Source organism: Centrocercus urophasianus, unplaced genomic scaffold (assembly GCF_019232065.1).
Source record: "Centrocercus urophasianus isolate 14NV4802_14NV808 unplaced genomic scaffold, USGS_Curo_1.0 seq_5, whole genome shotgun sequence".
Taxonomy (NCBI): domain Eukaryota; kingdom Metazoa; phylum Chordata; class Aves; order Galliformes; family Phasianidae; genus Centrocercus; species Centrocercus urophasianus.
The window spans coordinates 2,319,199-2,341,624 of NW_024885088.1; the positions used below are offsets into that span (position 1 = coordinate 2,319,199).

The window sequence follows — 22,426 nt, forward strand, 5'->3', positions numbered from 1 at the left end:
CCCAGAGAACTCCAGGTTTGCCGCTCAGCATCTGAACCACCATGCTCTCAAACGTTCTGAGCTGCCAGCAGATCTCAGATCTGACTCAAACACCTTTGCCATTTTTGGCCTCAAGCTTTATGACTTGGTAGCACGAAATGATAGAGATGGAACTCCTGCACCCTGTCATATCTTGGTTCAATGGCACTGTAAGAAAATAGATGACAAACCAGCCTGCTGCATGTAGGCAACTTAGAGATCTTTAAACAAAGGAATGTTTAGAAATCATTTGGGATTTTTTAATAAAGAAACATATATGTTGGTTACTCTGAAAGCAGTGCCTTGTCTTTATTTCCATAGAAATTATAACATATACAAAGGGCACAATAACACTATTTGATAGAGCAAATTATCAGCTACAAAACCCTATTTTGCAACGTAGTCTCCACTATTAGCTGTGCATTTTCACCAGCAACCAAGAGCTGTATGTCCTCGTAAAAATCTGACCAGTGGAGGTGACCCACGGTCACTGTTGCTACTGCTAAGATACAGTGATGTCATGGGCCAACATAAAAAAATGGGAGGTATTACTTTCAGAGCAGCCTTTGTTCAAAGTAGCAGCTTTCAGTCCTGCCAAAATTGTAAATAAGGGCAATTGTGTGGAAGATTTTATCCCTGGAATAAGCACAGAACTTGTTTTGCCTTTTTTTTCAAGTTTAAAAAATAACCTATTTCAAAATAAAAAGCTGTCCAGTGCCTCAATTACTCTTTTCACTGTGATTAGTAAACAGATTTTAAGGTGAAGAGTATGGAGGAATCTAGGGTGCATGAAATATCTGAGTAGATATATGCTTTCGCTTCCGCTCAAGATGATGGACAATATATATAATTATGTTGTCAAATTCAAATTAACTAAGCCAAATTCAAAAAAACCCTCAAAAGCTGAAGCTCCCATGCCTGCCAAAAGTTAGACTACCTTGTCCAAGTCAATTACGTTAGGATACCCATCTGGCCATAGCTTGTGCATTGCAGTGCAGCCTCTTGGATTCTTACCACTCCAGTTTGTAAAAATGAAAACAAAAGCAAGCAGAAGAGATCCCAGGGGACTGCGGCTGCAGGAGGCGAAAAATTGGTGCTTCTTGCTTGCCTGTCTCTTCCCAGCTTCCTGCCCCTTTTCGGCGTGTGAGAAAGACGAGCGGAGTTTGTGCGCTTTGGAAACTCGATAGGAGGCAGCAGCTGATCTCCCCATCACCAGCCTAAAAATAATTCACTCCAGGGCTTGGAGCTGCTTCGCTAAGTGGAGGAAAATCCTGCCGCCGGGATGATATTGATCACATAGCACAACCGAGTGAAAATTGGGGTTGGTATTTTGGTTTTGTGTTTGCAAAGGTAAGCTGCAGAGTTTGCTCTAACAGCCAGCAGGCGAGCGGGGCATGCAGTGACCCCCCCGTCGTCCCCACTAACTGCCTCCTCCTCCTCCTTTATATCTGTGGGACAGGGCTGCTCCTCGTTCTTTCCTGGGATTACGACTCAGATCTGTTTTCCTTTTCCTTTTCCATTCTCAGGCATTCTCAGGCTTTCCAGTCCCCTACCGCTGATGTTTTCTTTGCCGCTCTGCTCATGGTTCTGTTTCTTTTTTTAAACCGTCCTGTCTTAGCATGTGGAGTCATAGGTTTTGCAGCCGGCAGCATAGCACGTCAATGCGTGAAATTGAATTGCCTTAAGGAGCTTAAGAAAAAAGAAAAATAAATGTTTTGGATGCGTGAGAGCGCTGCTGATTTTGGTGTGCGATGCTTTTCAGAGTCAGTACCGCGTTTAGCCGTTTTGCTGATGGGATTTTCTCTGCGTTTGGGGCCTGATCCAAAACCTGCTGAAGTCAATGAGATTCCTTGCATTAGTTTTAGTGAGGTTTGGATCATGCTGCTGGTGTATGCCAGAGAGCGATGCAAATGCTGAAAAGCATCTGAAGTAATTTGTCACCTTAAGGCCCAAGGTAACCGGGACAGTGCTTAGTGAGGAGGCAGGGTCTATCTAGGGCAGATGGTCACAGCTGAAACAGAAATGAAAAAGAAAACAATATTTTGTGCTGGACCATTTGGGATAAAAGATTTTTAATGAACAGCATTTTTTTGCCATTGCTTTAGTGCTACTCTTTGCAAATAATCATTATTTATAATTTACAGGTTCCATTAGATCAGGTGCTTTTAGGGAGGTAGGAAAAAAAAGCCAATAGATTTATACCAGGCAAGGGAAAGATTCAGAGCACTAGCCTAAAATCTGTGGCAAGGCAGTAGGCCTTCCATAGGGCTCACAGAACTTCGTCATTTGAACTTTGGTAAAGTTTTCTCTGTATTCAGGAAGGAAAGAAAAAAGCTTGCTTTGGTGAAGACTCCATTATTCAGAAATTAAGAACCAACTACTTTTGCAAAACTCTGAGTACTTTCTCCGTTCTGCATCTCTATGTGTACACATACCCATGTATATATGTATACTTGTATATATGCATATGTGGCATATGTGGGCATATAATGCACATTATAAGTAAAACCAAAAAAAAAATTATGAACTGAGACCCGAGTATGCTCTGTAAGCTGATGTATTTTAATCGGGAAGTGCAGCTATTGATTTTTTTTATTTATTTTTTATTTTTTAATACAGACAGCAGAAATACTGAAACAAAAACTTTTCAAAAGTTTCATATTTCCCCCAACTAAGGTCCACCTGAGGACTGTATTTATGCTCTTTCCTTTTCAGTTGTATCTTGCAGAGCGTGCAGAACAGAGTGATAATCCAGGTAAGAGAAAACTCTTGAATATGAAGGCTTTAAGCCCAATTTAAAAGACCCTAAGATAATTAAAATATATTTAACTAGAATTCTTGCAGTTTTGCACTCAGTGAGGATGTTCTTATTGTTTTTATGAAAATTTACATTATCTGCCACTTTCCCATTGTATTCTTTTCTATAGCTTAGGTAAAATGTATCTCAGGATTTAACTCTATGCCTTAAGAATTCCATGTTTAAGTTTGTTAAAATTAGATTTGTAAGTGTTTAGGCTAAATGCTACATCACATTCATGCTTAATACTTTGTCCTATTTTTTTCTTCCCAAAATGCTTTTTGTTCCTGAAACTCTTTGGTACCTATTTCTGTTTACTATATTATGAAAATGTCTGTACACCTTAACCCACAACCAGAAAATCTCAGTTTGCCAGTGGTGAAGATCTTGGGATGAAAATGTAAATGCTTAAAGGGCATAAGTTTTTTTAGCTATTTCATTGCAGGGTGAGCTGCTGTTCAGATAGTTCACATCCCCATTAAATTAAACCAAAAGGGAATCAGATTCCCAAATGATGTCAAGGAGAGCTGAGACTCTCTGTGCGCTGGCACCATCATGGACCCATCCTCCTGACTGTTCTTTCCATTTCTCTCCTCTACAATGTTCTGCTTTGTACTTTAACTTGCAGCTGGCTGCTCAACAAAGGCTGTTTTTAAGGGGAGAAAGAAAAACCACCCCTGATAATTTGTTACTAGTTCTAGTGTTTGTAAAGATTGAGGTTAAAGTGAGTGATTTGTCATTAATTTTGAAGAACAAAATCCTCCAGTGTACAAGAGATTAAAAAAAATAAAAATTACCTGACATTTGGCCACCTTATGGGGGTGCTGAATGAAGCTGGTACCCTGAGAGAGCATGCACTTGTTATCAGAAGATCTTTATCACCCTAATGCATTCCCCCTGATTGAAATGCTAGGTTAAACCTAGCATGCTTGGCAACATTATTATGAAGTATAACATTCCTTCTATAATTAGCAGTGAAGTAGTGAAATAAATAGGGAGCGATATACTTACTCACTTTGGCACAATCAGCTTAGCACAATTTGATGGCCTACAGTGCTTAATAGAAAGAGAAGCAGGGAAATCCTTTTTTTTTTTTTTTTTTTTTTTTTTTTTTTGGTAATAGCTATGAGTATTTTTTCTTCTGAAATGTGCGTACAAGGATCTCAGCAGATACGCTGAAAAGCTAGTGCAACCTGATGAGAAATAGTGGTCAATCACTTCAGATGGCCAACAAATTTCAAAACAATCTGTCCCTTCCTATATAGTCAAGTTTGGGTCATTTGTTTTGTTGTTTTAAAGTGGCTGTCAGGATTAACTTAGTGCAACCATTGTTGATCAACAGACAAAGCTGTCTGCCTGTAAATAAGCCTACAGCTCCAAACATTACAAACTGGGCACAGGCTTAGAAAAAGGCTCTTGGTAATCTGTATGGGAAGACAAGGGTTATGTGCTTTCCAGTGGCAGCCCCTTCCTTTGAGAAACACAGGTAAAGATTTGCTAAGGAGCCAGTGGGGCCTTTTGCTGTGACTTATAGGTCCCCAGGTTTGTCTTGACTTAGGTAGCACTGAAATTGAACTATGGCAACTGCCACAGCTCTGCTCTGATCTCATCTCACGCTTGCAGCAAGGCTTCTTATCTAGGAAACAGTATCTAGCTGATAGTAGTCAGTTAATTCTGAGAGTTAGTATTTGCATGGCTCCCCATTGTACTGTGTGGAGCTCAGCATAGCAGGCAGCTGCCTAGAGCTGCTCCTGAGGTGATAAGCACCTGGCTTTGCTACTTAATTCATCTGGTTAGAGCTCCTGTAAGAGAAGTTCAGTGCTGCTTCCAGCATCACCAAGGAAGAGTTGACAGGCGGGTGTAGAAGGGAAACTGCTCCTGGGGAAGGTGATTACCTTCTGGAGAGTTGCAACAACCCCTGCTTTTCTCTGTACTTCTCCTTGCAACATAAATCTCTTCAAATCACTCCATCACCTCTGCATCCTAGCTTTCCCTCTTTGATCTCTCCCTCATATGCTCTGTAGTGTGAAAAGTCTGTTTCCATATATAAAAAGTCTTCAGTTAATTTAATTATGTAATTGCATGATGCTTTGCACCAAGTGAAGCAAACAGCACTTCCTCATATAGGCAATATACATCCATTCACCTCTATACAGGAATTTTTATGACAGAACTTTGACATGGTCTTACTAAAGCCAATGGAAGAGAAGCCTAAACTATTACTAAGAATCTGAATTTGATCAAGTGTCAATCATGTTCCATTTTCTTTTCTAAATCTAGCTGTAGTTTTTGAGAAGGCTCCAAAGAGACTTCATTCCAGCCTTCCATTACCTGAAGGGATCTTACAAGCAGGAGGGGGACCAATCTTTTACATGGTCTAATAGTGATAGGAGAGGGGGAATAGCTTTAAACTAAAAGAGGGGAGGTTTAGCTGAAATGTTAGGAGGAAATTCTTTACTCAGAGGTTGAGGCTCAGGCAGAGGCTGCCCAGAGAAGCTGTGGATGCCCCATCCCTGGAGGTATTCAAGGCCAAGCTGGATGGAGCCCTGGGCAGCCTGACCTGGTGAGTAACAGCCTTGCCCACAGCAGGAGGTTAGAACTGGGTGGGCTTTGATGTCCATTCCAACCCAAGCCATTCTATTATTCCATCATTCTGATGAGATTCAGCAGTAGGCAAAAGTGAAAATTTTTATGATATTGCTAAATCTGATGTTCTTCCATTTCAAATTTCCATTTTGTGAAAAGAAATCTTATGGTATTACAGAACAGAAGAGATTAGAGCCTTTTCTTGGTGATATGCTGTCAAGATCTTCTCAGTGGTCTTTCTTTCCAGTCTCAATTTTCTGAGTGGAAGAACATGTATCTCCAGGAAGGAAGGAAGGAAGGCAGGAAGGAAGGAAGGCAGGAAGGCAGGAAGGCAGGAAGGAAGGCAGGAAGGAAGGCAGGAAGGCAGGAAGGCAGGAAGGCAGGAAGGCAGGAAGGCAGGAAGGCAGGAAGGAAGGAAGGATCACAGGAATATTAATCTTTCCTACAGTTCTTATCTCTTCTGCTCCCTAACACTGCCATATGGCACTAGAGATGTCCTGAAGTGGGTCCTGCTAAAAAGGGAAGTTGGACCTGACAAGCATTTTATGAAGATGAAGAAATATTTTATGAGATGAAATTGCAAGCTGTATTGGGTCAACACTTTATCACAACACTGTCAGGAGTGCTTTAATAGATTTTAAACCAGGGAGACATTAATAAAGGTGGTCACTGGATGTGTGCTGCTTATACATACCCTTGAAAGTAATCACCAGTATGATGGGCACTGTCTTTTTATGTTGATATCATTGATTGGATCAGATTCTCACCTCTAAAGGGCATAAAGGGCAGTGTTTTTTTTTAAGGCACTATATTGTCAAATTTACTTTATTCCAAAACTGGGCTCAACAAAGGTGCTATGAATCTTTCTTGATAACTTCTAGGGACTACCACTTGAGGTGTGAGGTGAAACTTCTACAGATTGGTGGTTAAGTGCTCTCCAAGCTAAGAGAGATCACTCTCCAAGTGGTCAATGATCCATTTCCCTTCCAGAAAAATGGAAAAAAACAACAGTTTCCATTAATTTCTCTTAGACACAGTTTTGATCCTTTCTCCTAGATTTATTTTTGACTCTAAGCCAAAAACTACAATGGAAGTCAGTGATTCAGTGTTTGATGGAGCCCAGGATCCCCCCTGCTTTTCAGTATCAATCCAGCCACTAGACCAATAGCATCTATGCTGTCTCAGAAAAGAGCCCTATTTGTGGGAAAGGGAGGAAAATTCCCAGCAGAACTCCCTTGTACTTCTGACCTTCAATAAAACTGAGGAAACAACACATCTGATTTTCAAGAGATTATCATTGCCATTATGACACTCTTAAAGGAGACATGTCAAGCTTTTACAAATTAAAAACAAATAATCTCTTTGAAATATTCTAAGTTCCGAATTCTTTCAATAACTCCTCAGCCTGTTCAGAAAGAATTTATGTTAACATAATGCCTACTTTGCATTATTTACATCTTTTACTATTTTGAATTTATTTTATATTAAAATATAATGACAGATTGATAGTGGTCATATCATGCTATTCATTCTAGGGAATGGGGCACATTATCTGTCAAATTTTGTTCCACTGAAATTGAATGAGTTGTCCATCAGCTCTTGCACCACAGTAAGTACATGTATCCACTTCTGCAGACCATGTCCACCATGTAACCTGGAGTTATGCTCCACGAATCACTAATGTATTTGGAAAAGGGGCTGTATTCATCACCTTCTTCCCAATGAGACTAACTTTAGAAGTTCCACTGATGTGTTTCAGCATGAATTATGCTTTTTGGACCGAGCAAAAAGCTATTTAAAGTAAAAAATGGGGCTTAGCAGTGGCTCTTTGAACTCCATATTTTTTTTGAAGATTTTATGTTTGTGTTCTCTCTAAGAGAGTAATTTAGCAGTTTATACTTGCCTTTCTATGCTTGTCTTTTTTGAACAAGTAAGCTCATAAAACTAATCTGAACTATTTGAGGAAATAAGGAAAACACTTTTCCCCATTGAACTAACTTTTTTTGAAAAACTGTATTGTATATTTTTTGCATGTATTGTTCTGATTCCACAAATCAGATGCCCATATTATTACAGAAAGATGTGTTCACGAAAGTATACAATATGCTTTGCTGAATTAAAGACATTTTTTCCATTTAGTATGTAACTCTGGAAAAACGTGTAAGAAAATAAATTTACAAAACATATTCTACAGCACTATATTGCTAACTGGAAGTTTGGGGAAAATAAACCACAAAGAAAACATTTTGATTTGATCTTCTTATAAAGAAGAATGAATACAAGAATAATGCACAGATGAAAAACCCAGAAGCTGGCCATAACTCTAGATCATGCTGTGGCCCACACTGCATAAGTATGAATGTGTGAGTTTATCTTTAATTCCAAAGATACTCTCATAAGAAATTATGAGAGCCAGAGCTTCGCTTAGCTGAGACTAAGCACATGCATTAGGATTTGCAGGATCAAGCACAAATGCTGATTTACTGCCTATGCAATCTTCAGTACAACTCACTTTAAGAGCTTGGCACTTTATCTGGAATGAGTAGTCTATGTGACCATTCTTGTTCTATGAGATGGTACAAAAATGTAAAATGTTAGTGAATCCAAAGCTACCAAATCACAGATATCAAAGATTCAAGCTACAGTGAAAATGTCATCCAACAAATTATACAAACAGAATTACACAGAGTGTTGGCTTACCAAGGTAGCAGTGACACACAGGATTCAACTAATGTGAATTTGAGTTTTCTTAATACAATTGGAAATAGTTATTTCCAAACTCCCTTGTTTCAGCCTAACACTTGTTCATATAACACTAGAAGACACTGAAAGGTATATTTAGTGAATATGTACTCATTTAATATATTTGATAAAAGCACAGCCTTCATTTTCATGCATTTATACATGATCAGGTCACAAAACAATTTCAAAATACAACTAAATTATTCTCTGTCAGGTGTTCGATGTGCTCCACATGTATCTCTTCATTTTATTTATTTCATGTAAAGCTAAAAGAAATGCTAGCAGTCTTGGTAGCCAGCTCGTACTTCAACACATCTCTTACACTCTCTCTTTTTTTTTTTTTCAGTAGGCAGACCTTCTGGAAGCAATGAGGCTCTCATTTTGTGGTAATGACAATGCTTCAGCATACAACATCACTGCTGGTGTCCTTAGAAATGTCTGCTTTGTGGATGCTCTCAACTTGGTTCCCCACGTCTTCTTGCTTTTTATCACCTTTCCAATTTTGTTCATTGGTGAGTTATTCAATGGAGCCATGCGATCCTACAAGCACTTGAACATGTATTTAAACTCATTTACTTGTTACTCATTTAAAATATTTACTTGTGATTGGAGGCCTCTGGTGCAAGCTATTAGGTGCTTTGTATTTACTTATTCTAAGAAAAGAAAGAATGGCTTAACACAGATTACCTGCATTTTAGAAGTAAACAACATAGGAAGATCAATGGGATCCAGAGAAATCAGTTCCAAATGCTTTGAAACTTCTTTCTGGGAAAGCTTTCTTCAGATTTGAAAGTAGCAACTTGCAATCTTTGCTATTACTGGATGCTAGAAGACTGAGGACAGTGAGTCAGAATTCCCTTGAAGTTATGCAAATTTCAGAGAATGTCTTGGATCAAAGGCTAGGAGAAGCAGGAATAGCTCTTTCTTTTGCCAACATTTGGTAACAAAGGGAGAGCAAAGGAGATGATCTTTTCCATGGGAATGGAAATAAGAAAAGATAAATCTCTCTCAAATAATTTAAGGTATTGTAAGAGCTCAAGTTTATATACTCTCGTAAAAAACTGTCTAAACTAGGACTCTAATTACATTTTTTCTCCACCGTTGTCTCTTTATCCTACGTATATGCAGTGATGAAATAAACGCAGTTTAAAAATTTTTCAGGGCTGTCAAACATCATTCCATGTAATCAACTTGTATCAAGTTCTTCTAATATTTTTGCAGATATTACCCAACTAAGATTGAAGTAGCATTGAAGTGGCCACTAAGAATTTACTCTATTGTCTATTAGTTGTAGGAAAAAAAGCACGGTATCTTAAATTACATGGAACGTATGTATGTATACAATTATTTTTCTTCTATTTTGTACCATGATTGTCAGGATAAATAGCTGTTGGAGAGAGCCTTAAGAGGGCAGAAGGAAATAAAATTAAAAGCAGCTTGGAAGATACAAAGATAGGAGTAAGGTCAAAGAAAGTCTTATTAGTATAGGAAAATCTTTGAACTCTTATAGAGAGTGTTTGAGATAAACAGAAGGAAGACTGAAAATTTTGTTCCTGCAGTACTTTATGTGTTAAATAAGGATTAAACAGTGATAAACTATTTCCAAGAACTAATGAGCATGAATTCTTGTTTATGTTTCTGAGTCTCCTGATGAGAATGTAGGCATTAGGAGACACTGTCTTTCCCCTAAGGGAGGGGATTTGGAACTAGGTCATCTTTATGGTCTCTTCCAACCCAAATCATTCTAGAATTCTGTGATCTTTGTGTAACAAAATCACATCCTGAATTTTAAACTCAGTCATGCAGTTACTGAAATACTGATGCTCACTATTTTTTTGTTTTGTTTTGTTTTGTTTCTTTAATTCCCTAAATTAGCTACTTTGGGGTCCATCTCCATGCTTCAGTAAGTCCACCAGTTAGTTATAGAATTTGCCTTACAGCAAGAGGGATACGTACAGGCCAAAGCATTTAGGCTAAGTGGTTCAGGACAGATCTATAGCAGGATGAGAAGGGACAGAAGACAAGTTGCCTTACAGAGAAACACGCAGGACAGGCCTTGACATGCTAACCTCTCCTCAGCCCTCATCTCTTCCCAGCAATAGCACAGTTCTTGGAGTTCTGCTTGTAATCAGGGTGCTGGCTTCAGAGACAATCTCGTCTGAAGTGCATAGTTGATCTTTGAGGTGATGAATCTGAAATAAGCTTCAAAATTAATCCATTGATTAAACCAGCTGAATTCTGATGATCTACTGGGAGATTAGAATATGCAAAATGGAAAGAAAAAAAAAATGAAAACACCATCATTTCAGTTGTAGAATTGTAGAATCATTCAGGTTGGAAAAGACCTCTAAGATCATCCAGCCCAACCATTAATCCATCCCCACCATGCCCATTAACCATGTCCCCCAGTGCCACATCTTCCACCACGTCCCTCAGCAGCCTGTTCCAATGCCTCACCACTCTTTCTGAGACGAAATTATTCCTAATGTCCAACCTGAACCTTCCATGCCAGCCTCTATTGTGTGAGGGTGTAACTGAGAGGTTTTTATTGTCTTTCTCACCTTTGTTCTTGGCTAGGGGCCTCTTCCCTTTGATTTCTATTTTAGGAATTCTTTTGTCCTGTAGCCTACAAAGTTAGATCTAAGTTATTAGGGGCTACCTGGCAACTCAGACAATCATGGATCATGCCTGGGTAATAACAACAGCCTCTCTCCATGGTCTCGTAGCTCTTCCGTGCTAATTCTAGACTATGAAGCATAACCTATGGCTTAGAGAAGGGAACAAATAACTACATCTCTGGCTGGCTGTATGATAACCTTCCTCCTCTACTACTGTTATTTTCCAGGCTGGGGAAGCCAAAGCTCCAAAGTCCAGATTCACCACAATACATGGCTGCACTTCCCTGGGCATAATCTGCGATGGATTCTGACATTCACTCTCCTGTTCGTACATGTGTGTGAAATAGCAGAGGGCATAGTTTCTGATACGTAAGTGACAGTAACAGGGGGATAGCCAGGCTAACTGAATTTGTCAGTGTACTCTCTTATCATGTGATATGCTTGCAAGTAAGATGTAGAGAGTTTTTGTCCTTTTTTTTCCCCCAAAAAGGATGGAGCACCATTTCAGAATCCTAGATTTTAATTGGACATTGAACTGATTGTTCTTATCACTTCATTATTCTTCTGTCAATATAAAGCAGCTAGTAAATATTGACAGAAGTTAATGCATTCACTTGGAAAAAAAACCCATCTTTTTGTCACTAGTAAAGTCATATTTGTCATCTTAGTTACATTAGCAGAACACCTAGGAATGTTACAATGTTACAATGTAACTGAAGTCACTAATTTATGTCTTTTCTAATTTCAGACAAATGAAATCTCGACATCTCCATCTCTTTCTACCAGCCATAATGGGATTTGTGGCTGCCACTGTATCCATAGTCTATTACCATAACATTGAAACATCTAACTTTCCAAAGTTACTGTTAGGTAAGTCCAAGTCTGATTATGTTCTTTTACAAAAACAGTAGTTTTGCCGGCTTAGATTGAAAGGGATGATAAAATGCAGGAGAATATTAAAAGGGTGAGGATAATTTTCTGTTCATAGAACTTGTATTACTGTAGGAGTTATTTTGCCTTTTATTACGTACACATTGAAAACTACTTTTAAAAATGATCACAGAAGGGAGAACACAGTGAGCCTATTGTATTTCTAGCATGAGCTTTGGGGTATTTTTTAAACACTGCTCATTATTTTATGTCCAAGATTTGTATTCATTCAAAATAGATATTTGGAAGGACTTCTTGAAATAGTAATCTGTTCAGAAGACATCCTGTGAAGATTGCTGTTTTTTTCTCAGCATCCTTTGCAGTTGACTCCAAGATTTTCCAGTCTAATTATTAATACCACCCCTTACTCTACCCAAACAGCAGTGGGGATCTGGAGATAAGGTTTATCTTCAAGAAACACAGCTATCTTGATGTCTATCTCGGTCAAGAGATGGTCAGATGAATTTGACTAGACTTTGCAGTATAATGTTTCATGGGAATATACTGCCAAATTACTTATAACTCAACAGCCTGAACCAGTCATACAAACCAGAGTGCAGGATGTAATTAAACTACATGGATTCTTTCAAAATAAGCATGTTTCCAAGTGCACACCTGTGATGAATCCTACTTTTTCAAAAAGGCAATATGATATTTGTCACATTAAGTGACATTTACTTCATTTTAATAGTAAAGTTTCCTATCAGATTGTCTTCAGTGGACTTTTGTAATTGTGTGAAGATCCACAGTTGTGGATGCTTTTGAAAGATGGCAACCCAGGAAAGAAAACCATGACTTGGAAAAAGAAAGTGGAATACAAATCTCTCCATTCTGTATTCCTGACTTCATCCGACATCAGCCTGGGCCATCCTGCAGGCTTGTGATACAGATGGTTGCCATGTTTGCATTGAATTAAGCTATGGAATATTTCTGCTTGAGAGAGCTGCAACACAGCTGAAATATGTATTTATAATGATGCATGTGCATGTGTTTTACAGCTCTCTTTCTTTATTGGATAATGGCCTTTGTCACCAAAACTATCAAGCTAGTCAGATACTGCCAGGACGGTGTGCCTTTTTCTCAGCTGCGTTTCTGCATCACTGGAATTATGGTGGTTCTCTACGGGCTGCTGATGGCTGTGGAGATCAACGTTATTCGAGTTAGGGTATGTGGTTTCTTGATCCATATCTGAATAAATATCTACAGATCCTGGGAGATGAAGATGTCATTAGCCCCAGTAACTGTCTCTCATCAAGTTTAGGTCCAAGTTTGGTGTCACTGTGAATGTCTAGTTAATGGATGCAATGCTCAGGGACACGATTTAGCTGTGGGTTATTAGAGTTAGGGTAATATAGTTAGGTTGCGGTTGGACTTGATGATCTTTAAGGTCTTTACCTGAGCAATTCCATAATTCAATGATTCTATGAATTCTATAGATGTGACATCTCTTTAAAATATGTATCCTCAATTTAGGCCCTAGTCTGGGCATGTATATGCATACAGACAGTGCATATGTATTTGTGTAGATAGATACACATATGCATTTGTGAATCTATAGCACCAATACAATATGTGTGGGAAATTGTGTAATCTACACTCTATGTTAAGAGGTGAGGTGAGGTGAGGTGAGGTGAGGTGAGGTGAGGTGAGGTGAGGTGAGGTGAGGTGAGGTGAGGTGAGGCCCCACCTCAAGTATTGTGTTCAATTTTGGGCACCTCAGTTCAGAAAGGACATTAAAGTGCTGGATCAGGTCCAAAGAAGGGCAACAAGGCTTGTGAAGGGCTTGGGTAATATGCCCTATGAGGAGTGACTGAAGGAATTGGGCTGTTCAGTCTAGGGAAAAGGAGGCTGAGGGGAGACCTTACTGCTCTCTTCCAATACCTGAAAGGTGCTTACAGCGAGGGCAGGGTTGGTCTCTTCTCACTGGTGACAGGACGAGGGGAAATGGCCTCAAGTTGCACCAGGGTAAGTTTAGGTTGGATATTAGGAAACACTCCTTTACAGAAAGAGTTGTTAAGCAGTGGAATAGGCTCCCCAGGGAGGTGGTTGAGTCACCATCGCTGAATGTGTTTAAAAACCGTTTGGATGTGGTGCTCAGGAACATGATTTAGTGGAGGGTTGTTAGAGTTAGGGTTGTATGGTTAGGCTGTGGTTGGACTCAATGATCTTTAAGGTCTTTTCCAACCTGAGCGATTCTATGATTAATGCAGTTAAACTACATATGCAGTGAAGGCATAAGCAAGCATATGTTTTGCCCACTGCAAATAAAAATATATCCCAAGAATTCTTTGTTGTTGTTATGCAGAGATAGATGGTACTTGGTAAGCTAAAAAGCAGTGTCCACATCCCACAGTTGTTGATTTCTTAACAGTTACATTATCAGAATGGAAATACTCATGTTTAAAAGCAAATTCTTACCTAAATTCAGTGTATTATTACCTCCAAATACAAATTTGACACTGCTGTTATATTATTATACATACTTAGAATTTCCTATAATAAGATATTTTCTGAAAACATGCTGTCCATTTTCTTCTCTCCAGAGGTATGTATTTTTCATGAACCCTCAGAAAGTGAAGCCACCAGAGGATCTACAAGATCTCGGAGTGAGGTTTCTTCAGCCATTTGTCAATTTGCTCTCAAAAGCAACTTACTGGTGGATGAATACACTTATTATATCTGCTCACAAGAAACCTGTGGACCTGAAGGCAATTGGGAAGCTTCCAATTGCAATGAGAGCACTGACAAATTATGTTTGTCTCAAAGAAGCATACGAGGAACAAAAGGTAACCGAAGATGTCCATGTCACTACTTTAGCCTTTAAAACTGTGGTGTCACTTTGAATTTCTTCTGCTTCGATGAAATCCTAGTTTTAGGAATTTTTGACTTAGGACTGTTTGTTCCAAGGTGAAATTTGTCATAGGAAGTTCCAGTGCCATAGTTACTGTTGGATTTTAAGTGAATTTACAGCAGGAAAGAGTTGCCAAATTGAGAGCAACTAGAAACCAAAACCATAACAGAATGGTCACTTGCTAGCTTTCATTTTAAAAATAAAAGCTTTGTTTAAATCTTAGAGATTCAAGACAGCATTTTAAACTAGAAAATGTCCTACTTTTCCATAGTTTCAATTGGAAACACTCATCTCAACTTTTTCTTCAGAAATCCTGTCTTATAAATATTGCACATTAAAGTAATTCTTGTCCTTTGCATTTGCAGGAGGGTACAAACTTATGGACAAACATGTCCATATTAGGTAAGGGCTTAGTTGTGATGTTTCCTCTGAGATGCACACTGGAAGGGAAGCAAATCCTTCCTTCTTTAGACAGTGGTGTTTCAACAGAGAAATCTTTGGGCATAGGCAAGCGTTACAGTAATTCTCTTTCCAGTAATTCTACCCTCATTTCAAAAACACATACCAAGAGAAGCAGGTGGATTGGCCCCAGGAAACAGCTAAGCACTCACCCAGCTGCTTGCCCACTCTTCTCTTGGTGGAACAGGGGAGAGAAGCACAAGAGCACAAGCTAAAAACTGGTGAGTCAAAATAAAGGCAACCTAAGAACTGAATCAGTGCTGTGTGAGCAAGAAAAACAGTACAGAGTTCATTGCTACTTCTCACCAGCAGTTAGATGTGTAGCTACTTTCTGATAAGCACAGTCTCAGCACGTGTGAAGGTTACTTGGGAAGACAAACACTATAATGACAAATATCCCTCCTTTCTTCTTCTTTGCCTAAGCTTTTATTGCCAAGCACAACATGATATGGCATGGGATACCCCTTTGGTCAGTTGGGGTCAGCTGTCCTTGCTATGTCTTCTTCTCAAGGTCTTGTGCGCCCCTAGCCTCACTGGTGACAGAATAGGAAAAGGGGAGTCCTTGGTGGGATGTAAACATGGCTCAGCAACAGTTTGGTGTCTTACCAGCCGACTTTAGTTACAGATCCAAAAGACAGCATCATGAAAGCTGCTGTGAGGAAATGAACTCCATCCCAGCCAGACACAGTAAGAAAAACAAAGCTGGTTTTTGTTTACCTTCTGACTCAGTAGAGGAGATGTTTCCAGAGAAAGTTCTGCATACGTTTAGGCAAAACTGTGAAATTTCATTTGTGGAGCCTGTCTCCCTGATTTGTACATACTTGTCAGTTCTTGAGCATAAACAGAAAGGATACGAGCAGTCAGAAGCCACTTTGGAAATATAGCACATAAGATTAAGGCATGTAAATCCCTTTCTTGTGCACACCAGGTAGATAGACTTATTAAGCAGTAAACAGTTCAGAATAGCAATGCAAGAAGAGTACGGCAAGAGCAGCTCTTTCCACCTGGTAGCTGGTGGAGCTGCAGACTCTTTTCCATGCCTTCTGAAATGAAGCCCTAATTAATGCAATTATTTATGTTCTAAATAGACTGAGGCTGCTTTGCATGCCGATGTATTTATTATTAGAGAGTCCAAGACCCTTCTGCTTAAAGCAGAAATCTACTAAGTCATTGGAATTGAGCTTTTCACACCAAAGGAGAAATGCATCTCTTAGGCCAGATCCTCAAAGCAGAATTTGGTGACCATATCTTACTTAAAGAGGCCAGTGAGGCTTAGGCACCTACTTACCCCTTAGAACTAGAGACTCTGTGCCTTTCTTTATGACAAATGTGCATGACTGAGTGCAAGCACTTGTCTGTATCTCATTTACATCTGCAGATACAGCATGTGCATGCGTAAGTATGTGGCTCAGATGCCAAAAGGCAAGTGAACTCTGTTGTTGCTCATGTGCATTCACTGTTTAGCTTCACTGAATGCATGTCATGCACATATGGATAGTTGCAATATTTTACCCATGGTAACATGCACCTACATTTGCAAAAACTGGCTGAGATCAGATTTCTTTTCTTCCTGTTAACCTGCATAATATCTCAAGATTACCATAACCTCCATTTGTGACAATATTCTAAAACAGGCAGTAACCCTGAAGTAAATGGATATTTTACTGATAATGTTGAAGTAAACTGAAAGACTAAAACAAATGCAATGTTGTTTTTGTGCATGGCTGGGTTAGAAAACAGCCACAGAATTAGTTAAATTCTTCAGGGTGAAGCGTGATTGTAGTCTGGAAGAGATCCTTTGTCACTGTCTCTGCTGCCAGGGTGTATTTTACCCTGATCTTCCACAGCTGGGGCAGAGAGCCCCCCAGATCCTCTGGATTAAGTTGGTTTACTCCTGCCTGTGCCTCCAGAGAGCTTATCTCAGCTGCACTCCTTGGCCATGCGGGATGAAGGATGTTCCTTTCCAATCCCCTTTTATCACACCTTGATAAAAGACACTGAACATTAACATGGATGTTCTGTACTGTAAAATACCATTGAGACAGCTCACATGAAGTGTGTTGCTTTTAAGGCTTTTTCCTAAACCTTCTGCCTGAAATGAAAATTGAAACCAGGTACTCTACCAAAAAAAAAATAAAAAAATAAAAAAATAAAAAAAATCAGGGAATTCGGGTTAAATTTTGATGACTGCTTCTCAAAATCACTGTTTCCCCTAACCTGTGTCCCAAGCACAGGGACCAAACACTGAGTGGAACCTACTCTTTTTTCCTTTGCTGGCAGTAGGATTTTTTTTGAAATCTTTTTTCAAAGCACATTCATGCTGAATTATTGTTTATAGAATCTTAAAGTCAGATAATTTTGTTTTAATAATTTAATAGTAATGTTATAACGTAATATAAAGTAACATATTGAAAGGTAAATAATTGGAGATCAACATTCTAATTGTCTATTAATCTGGTAGTTGCTACAGCAGAAGGCATTCCAGCTCCTACAATAAGACACAGGTCATTTGTTACTGGTCTTGTGAGTAGTTTGTGCCTGGCAACGTACACAGCATATTGTAAGACAACGTCATATATGTCCTTTGAGATTGAAAGATACTATAAAATGACATTTAAAACGTGTTTTCTTGGTAATCAAGCTTACTTAAATATGCTGTTTGAGATTTTTCATAAACAACATATTGCCAAAATATGCATTAGAATTGGCTTTCCTTTCCATTTATTCTGCCATCAGAAATAAAAGATGAACATACTGCATTTCCTTGCTTTTTTAGATAACCTACCATAGAAATTGAAACACCTAATCTTACAGTATTTTTATCTCATCTTTCTAAGTGCACTGTAAAAATTCTAATTGTGGATAGGGAGGTTGCTTTTGCAGAGTAAGCTGTTGTGTGTGTCATACGCATAGAGTTACACCCATGACCTTAAATTCATATACTCTCTTTAATACATGTTCACAGTTCCCAATATATTAAAGGACATTTTGGCTCAAGATGAAGATTTTTTTAATTTGATTGAGTATGTAAAGAAGTCTTAGAGATATGAAAGTAAATTCCTACAGCCAAAGTTTTGGATCAAAGTATTACACATCATCCTAATGCTGAAAAAATTCTTGATTTCTGCTGTCACTTCATGGTGTTTTTGGGTTTCTCTTCAAGTGGTCTAGATGTTTCAAATTGCATATTGATGCGTGCATCCCAGATTTGCACCACATAACGTAGTACACTGCAAGCCCACTAGAGGAAAATGCTGCAAAATTTTTCACCACTGGGAAAAAAATCCACTCTTCTTTCTCCCCTCTTCACTTCAGATACTTCAGCTATGTTAAATTCCTGGTTAAGCAAAGAAGAAACAACAGTGTTAAACAATGGAATTAACAGCCTGAAAACCCACTCATAGCATTCAAATCTTACGATGTTTCTATCTTCCTGTTAATAACAAACATCTTTTCTTTAAAGAAAATTATTTGAAGGCCTAGGGAATGATTTCACAAATGTAAGTGTCAATATGTCAAGGAAAGAAAAGATTTACAATTTTTTTCCAACCAGATGGAGGGACGCTCAGGAGCGCTTGTATGCAGGAGTATCCAGCACCTACCAATGCAGTCAGGTTTGGTCCCAGCAACAGGAACGTTGGCATGCTGTAGGGCAGAGCATGTGTAACACTCTTTCAAACCAGACCTCTCTGTCAGTACTTTGATCTTAAAAGCAGGGAGTTGCATGCTAGCTCCTAGTTCTAAATTATTTCAATGAGAGTCTGTCTGATTCTACCTGTATTTGTTTTTAATCTGTTTGTTTTATCTTCAAGTGACAAAATAACTTTAAAACAAGGTCTTTTAATAACCTTTAATAATAAGGTACTGAATAACCCATAGCATTTCTATGCCATCTCTTCTTCTCGCCTACAGATGAGAAAAAAATCACTTCTATGAAATGATGAACATGGAAACAACCTGTTAACAGTTTGTCCCTGTGCTGGCTATTTCCCTATACTGTGCTTCTTGCCATTATGCTGGTTATGACCAGCCTGGTCTAATCTCTAGAAACCAGGAAGCAGTTATCTGGCCCTCCCATACATCTGTACATTTTTGGCACCATGTGCATATTGTATCTCACTATTGAAGTGTCATAAAAGGAAGAACTGTGAAAAGAGAAAACAGGACAGGGAGTAGCCAGGCAGGGCACATACATGTTTGCCTTTTGTTGGATAATGTGTTGGGTCAGGGGCTTGTTATTACTGACCTATACTTAAAATGTCTCTGTGAACACTCAAGAGGGCTTGGCTTCAGTTATAACTTGCAGGCATCTGTGCTACTTGAAAACTGACAGATGATTTTTTACTGTGTCAAAAGCTGTTGCCTGAGGCACAGGAAACCACTCTGCAGACCATGGATCTGTTAAGTAAAACTCTTTCTTCTTTAGATTAAAAGGACCTTGACAAAACCAGCACCCCTCTGACCGAGTTCAGAGATATGCATTGGTTGGTGTTCCAGTGCATGGGTGAAGATAATGCACAGATTCACAGAACTGAAGGCCCAGAAGGACCATTAGATGATTTAATCTCATCTCCCAGTACAGTTCATTACTTTTACCTTCTTGAGCCCAGTAATTAGCTATGAGCTGAACTGTGTCTTCCTAGAAGGCATGTAAGAGAAAAATCCAGATAAATTATATTAAACTATATTCTCATAGCTATCTCTCCATGTTTCTTCCTTCAATCTTTTTCTCATACCAGAAGCCTTTACTGAATGAAGTGGTTTCACATCTACTGTGAAAGTAAAGATTATCCATAAGAGTAAGGACTTGAAATGTCAGACCCTTTCCGGAGCGTGCATGTGACATAGAGCAGCATCTACATGGCAGTATGCTTAATCTGTATTCACATTCTTGTGTTCAGAAAAGTGTTAGGATTTAGAGGGGAGAAACCACACTTAACAAGAGGAGGCAGAGTTTGGATTTGCTGTGAAGGGTGTCTGAAATCTGCCAATGCCAACATCACATTTGCTGCTTCCTCTGCCCTTACAAACATGCAGGAAACGTTTAGGCATTCAGGCAGCAATGAAATGGAAATTGTTGCATATTGCCAGGGAAGCCTGTTGTTGATGCACTGTCAACCTGTTTCTCTGTTTTCCAGAAAAAAGTAGCAGATCAGCCCAATCGACGTCCCTCGATATGGTTGGCGATGTACAGTGCTTTTGGACGACCAATTCTTCTTAGCAGCACCTTCCGTTACTTGGCTGACTTGCTGGGTTTTGCTGGGCCTTTGTGCATTTCTGGCATTGTTCAAGGCTTCCAGAACACAACCTATGGCACAAATGCAACAGATAAGGTAACTTTACAACATTAATTGAAAGATTTTGTTTAGTGTTTGTTCTTGATTCATATCAGATATTTAATACTGTGTGTGCCCAAATATCTATGATCATCATTGTAATTTTCATTATTTCTTTCAAGCAAATTATTATTTTGTTAGAGACCATCAAGTTGAAGACCTAAGTAGTGAAAGTGTTCATCATGAATGCAACACAAGTAGTGCAACAGAGACGAGGCAGGCTTCCCTCAGTTGGAAGAGCTGGCTCTTCATGAAGTCAGTTCTGAACTTCCAAGGATAAGTAATAGCTTTTATGAATCTCTTCTCAGCTGTGCCTCCTCATTTCAGGCAGGACACCTGCTGGTAGCTCACCAGTGATGGATCCAGAAAAGAGGAATCTGTGGGTTCTGCCTAATTTCTGTCCCTCTATCCATTTGTCATTCACTGACAGGTTTGAGCAAGATGTAACCTTGTTTTCATCTGGGATCCGAGATACACAGAGAGTATTCGCTCTCTGTGACTGATTGCACTGCTTGTTGCTATGATTAAATGCATTGGGCATGCAAAAGTTGATTATTCAGTGAACTCCTTGAATCTAGAGATGCACATTCAAGCTTCACTGAGACTTGTATTTGCAGAGGTAGTCTATCAGACAACTGAAAAAGCCTCTGATACAGAACATTTTCTATCATAAGAACTAGAATTTGTTGAAAACTAGTGAAAAGATAAATGCAAAATTATTTTACAAAGTGACAGTAGACAAGACACAGGGAGGAAATTTTTCTCTTTCTTCTGATATGAAAATATACCCATACACTTTATACAGTAAATGTTTATTTGAATTATATTTGAATGAGTGGATAGGTATGTAATGGAATAAAATTTTCCCTTTCAGATAGAGCACTTCACTGCCATCACTATCCAAACATCTTCTCCTTGGCTGCTTGTTCCCAACATTCATTTTTTTGACTGATACTCTGAGTTGGGCTTTAGACTTTCAGCCATTGTGCTGACAACATAGAGTTTAATAACACAGCTTATCGAAAAAAGCTCTTTATCATATTTGAGCCTCAACATGTTGGATCTGAGCCACAGAATCAAATAGCAAAGTATGTCTTTTGCCTCAAAAATAGAGTTTTGGAGTTTTAGTTGCCTTGTTATAGAATTTTGTTATCTTTTTTTTTTTTTTTTTTTTTTTTTTTTTTTTTTAATGTTGAGCGTACAAGATAGTTTTGCTTGAAAATTTTCATTTCTGGATCTCAAATTTAGAAATTTGCACCTTTTCATTTTGCACTCTTCATTGAAGTGTTTTATTTTTAAATGTTTTAATCAACACTGGCTAAAGGGAAGATTAAAATAAAGTGGAAAACTTGAAAGCACTTCAACATTCTGGCTTTGTGACAGATAGTCACTATTTCTCTTGGATACATTTCAGAATACATTTGCTTTCAATTTGCATATTTTGATAAACTTTCCCTTGGTTGTTCTTGTCATTATGAGTCTCTCTTTAAATTCTCTCTAGCTTCAACTAATTCAAATGAATTTAATTTTACGGTTATTCCCCCTTAATTCCTTGTAACTCTATTTACATTGATAAAGGTGGCCACAAAATTTAGTTTGTTACTGTTATCCCTGCTATAAACTCATGGGAAAGTTAGATGACCCAGGATATTAAGAGCGATTGTATATGTATATACTGAAGCAACCCTCATTTCCAGGATTCTTTAGCTGATGAAGGAACCCTGTCCTGTTATTCCAGCAGGATTTAGATACTTTAGACTTTGGCACTTTTGAAGTGTTTTTGGCTCATTAGGTGTTTACCAATGTTTGACTGCTTATACTGCTTTGGAAGTTTTATGGCTTGATTATCACAGCAGATAGGGATGGAAAACAATTCCCTGCAAGCCATATGATGGGTTCATCCCAGACCCAGACTACCCAGCCATTGGTTGTCTTTGATAGATGGAGGAGAGTAGAATGAGATTAAGATGACAGGATGGGATGGGATGGGATGGGATGGGATGGGATGGGGTAGGATAGGATAGGATAGGATAGGATAGGATAGGATAGGATAGGATAGGATAGGATAGGATAGGATAGGATAGGATAG

The 22,426-nt window shown here is 38.7% G+C and overlaps 1 protein-coding gene across 8 annotated transcripts in view; it reads left to right on the forward strand.

Annotated features, from left to right (window-relative positions):
• The first annotated feature begins 1,218 nt into the window (after positions 1-1,218).
• The window catches only part of ABCC9 (ATP binding cassette subfamily C member 9), a 73,299-nt gene continuing 52,091 nt past the window's right edge, over positions 1,219-22,426 (forward strand). For 4 of the 8 annotated variants that reach the window (XM_042835079.1, XM_042835086.1, XM_042835080.1 and 1 more), the window contains exons 1-7: positions 1,219-1,368; positions 8,490-8,655; positions 10,989-11,130; positions 11,510-11,631; positions 12,690-12,856; positions 14,235-14,477; positions 20,140-20,334. In XM_042835079.1, the coding sequence (XP_042691013.1) occupies positions 8,511-8,655; positions 10,989-11,130; positions 11,510-11,631; positions 12,690-12,856; positions 14,235-14,477; positions 20,140-20,334 (1,014 nt within the window). In that variant the 5' untranslated portion in view covers positions 1,219-1,368; positions 8,490-8,510. Of the gene's footprint in view, positions 1,369-2,733; positions 2,774-6,936; positions 7,011-8,489; positions 8,656-10,988; positions 11,131-11,509; positions 11,632-12,689; positions 12,857-14,234; positions 14,478-20,139; positions 20,335-22,426 lie in introns of all 8 variants that reach the window. The other 4 variants (XM_042835081.1, XM_042835082.1, XM_042835083.1 and 1 more) reach the window with 4 other exon arrangements.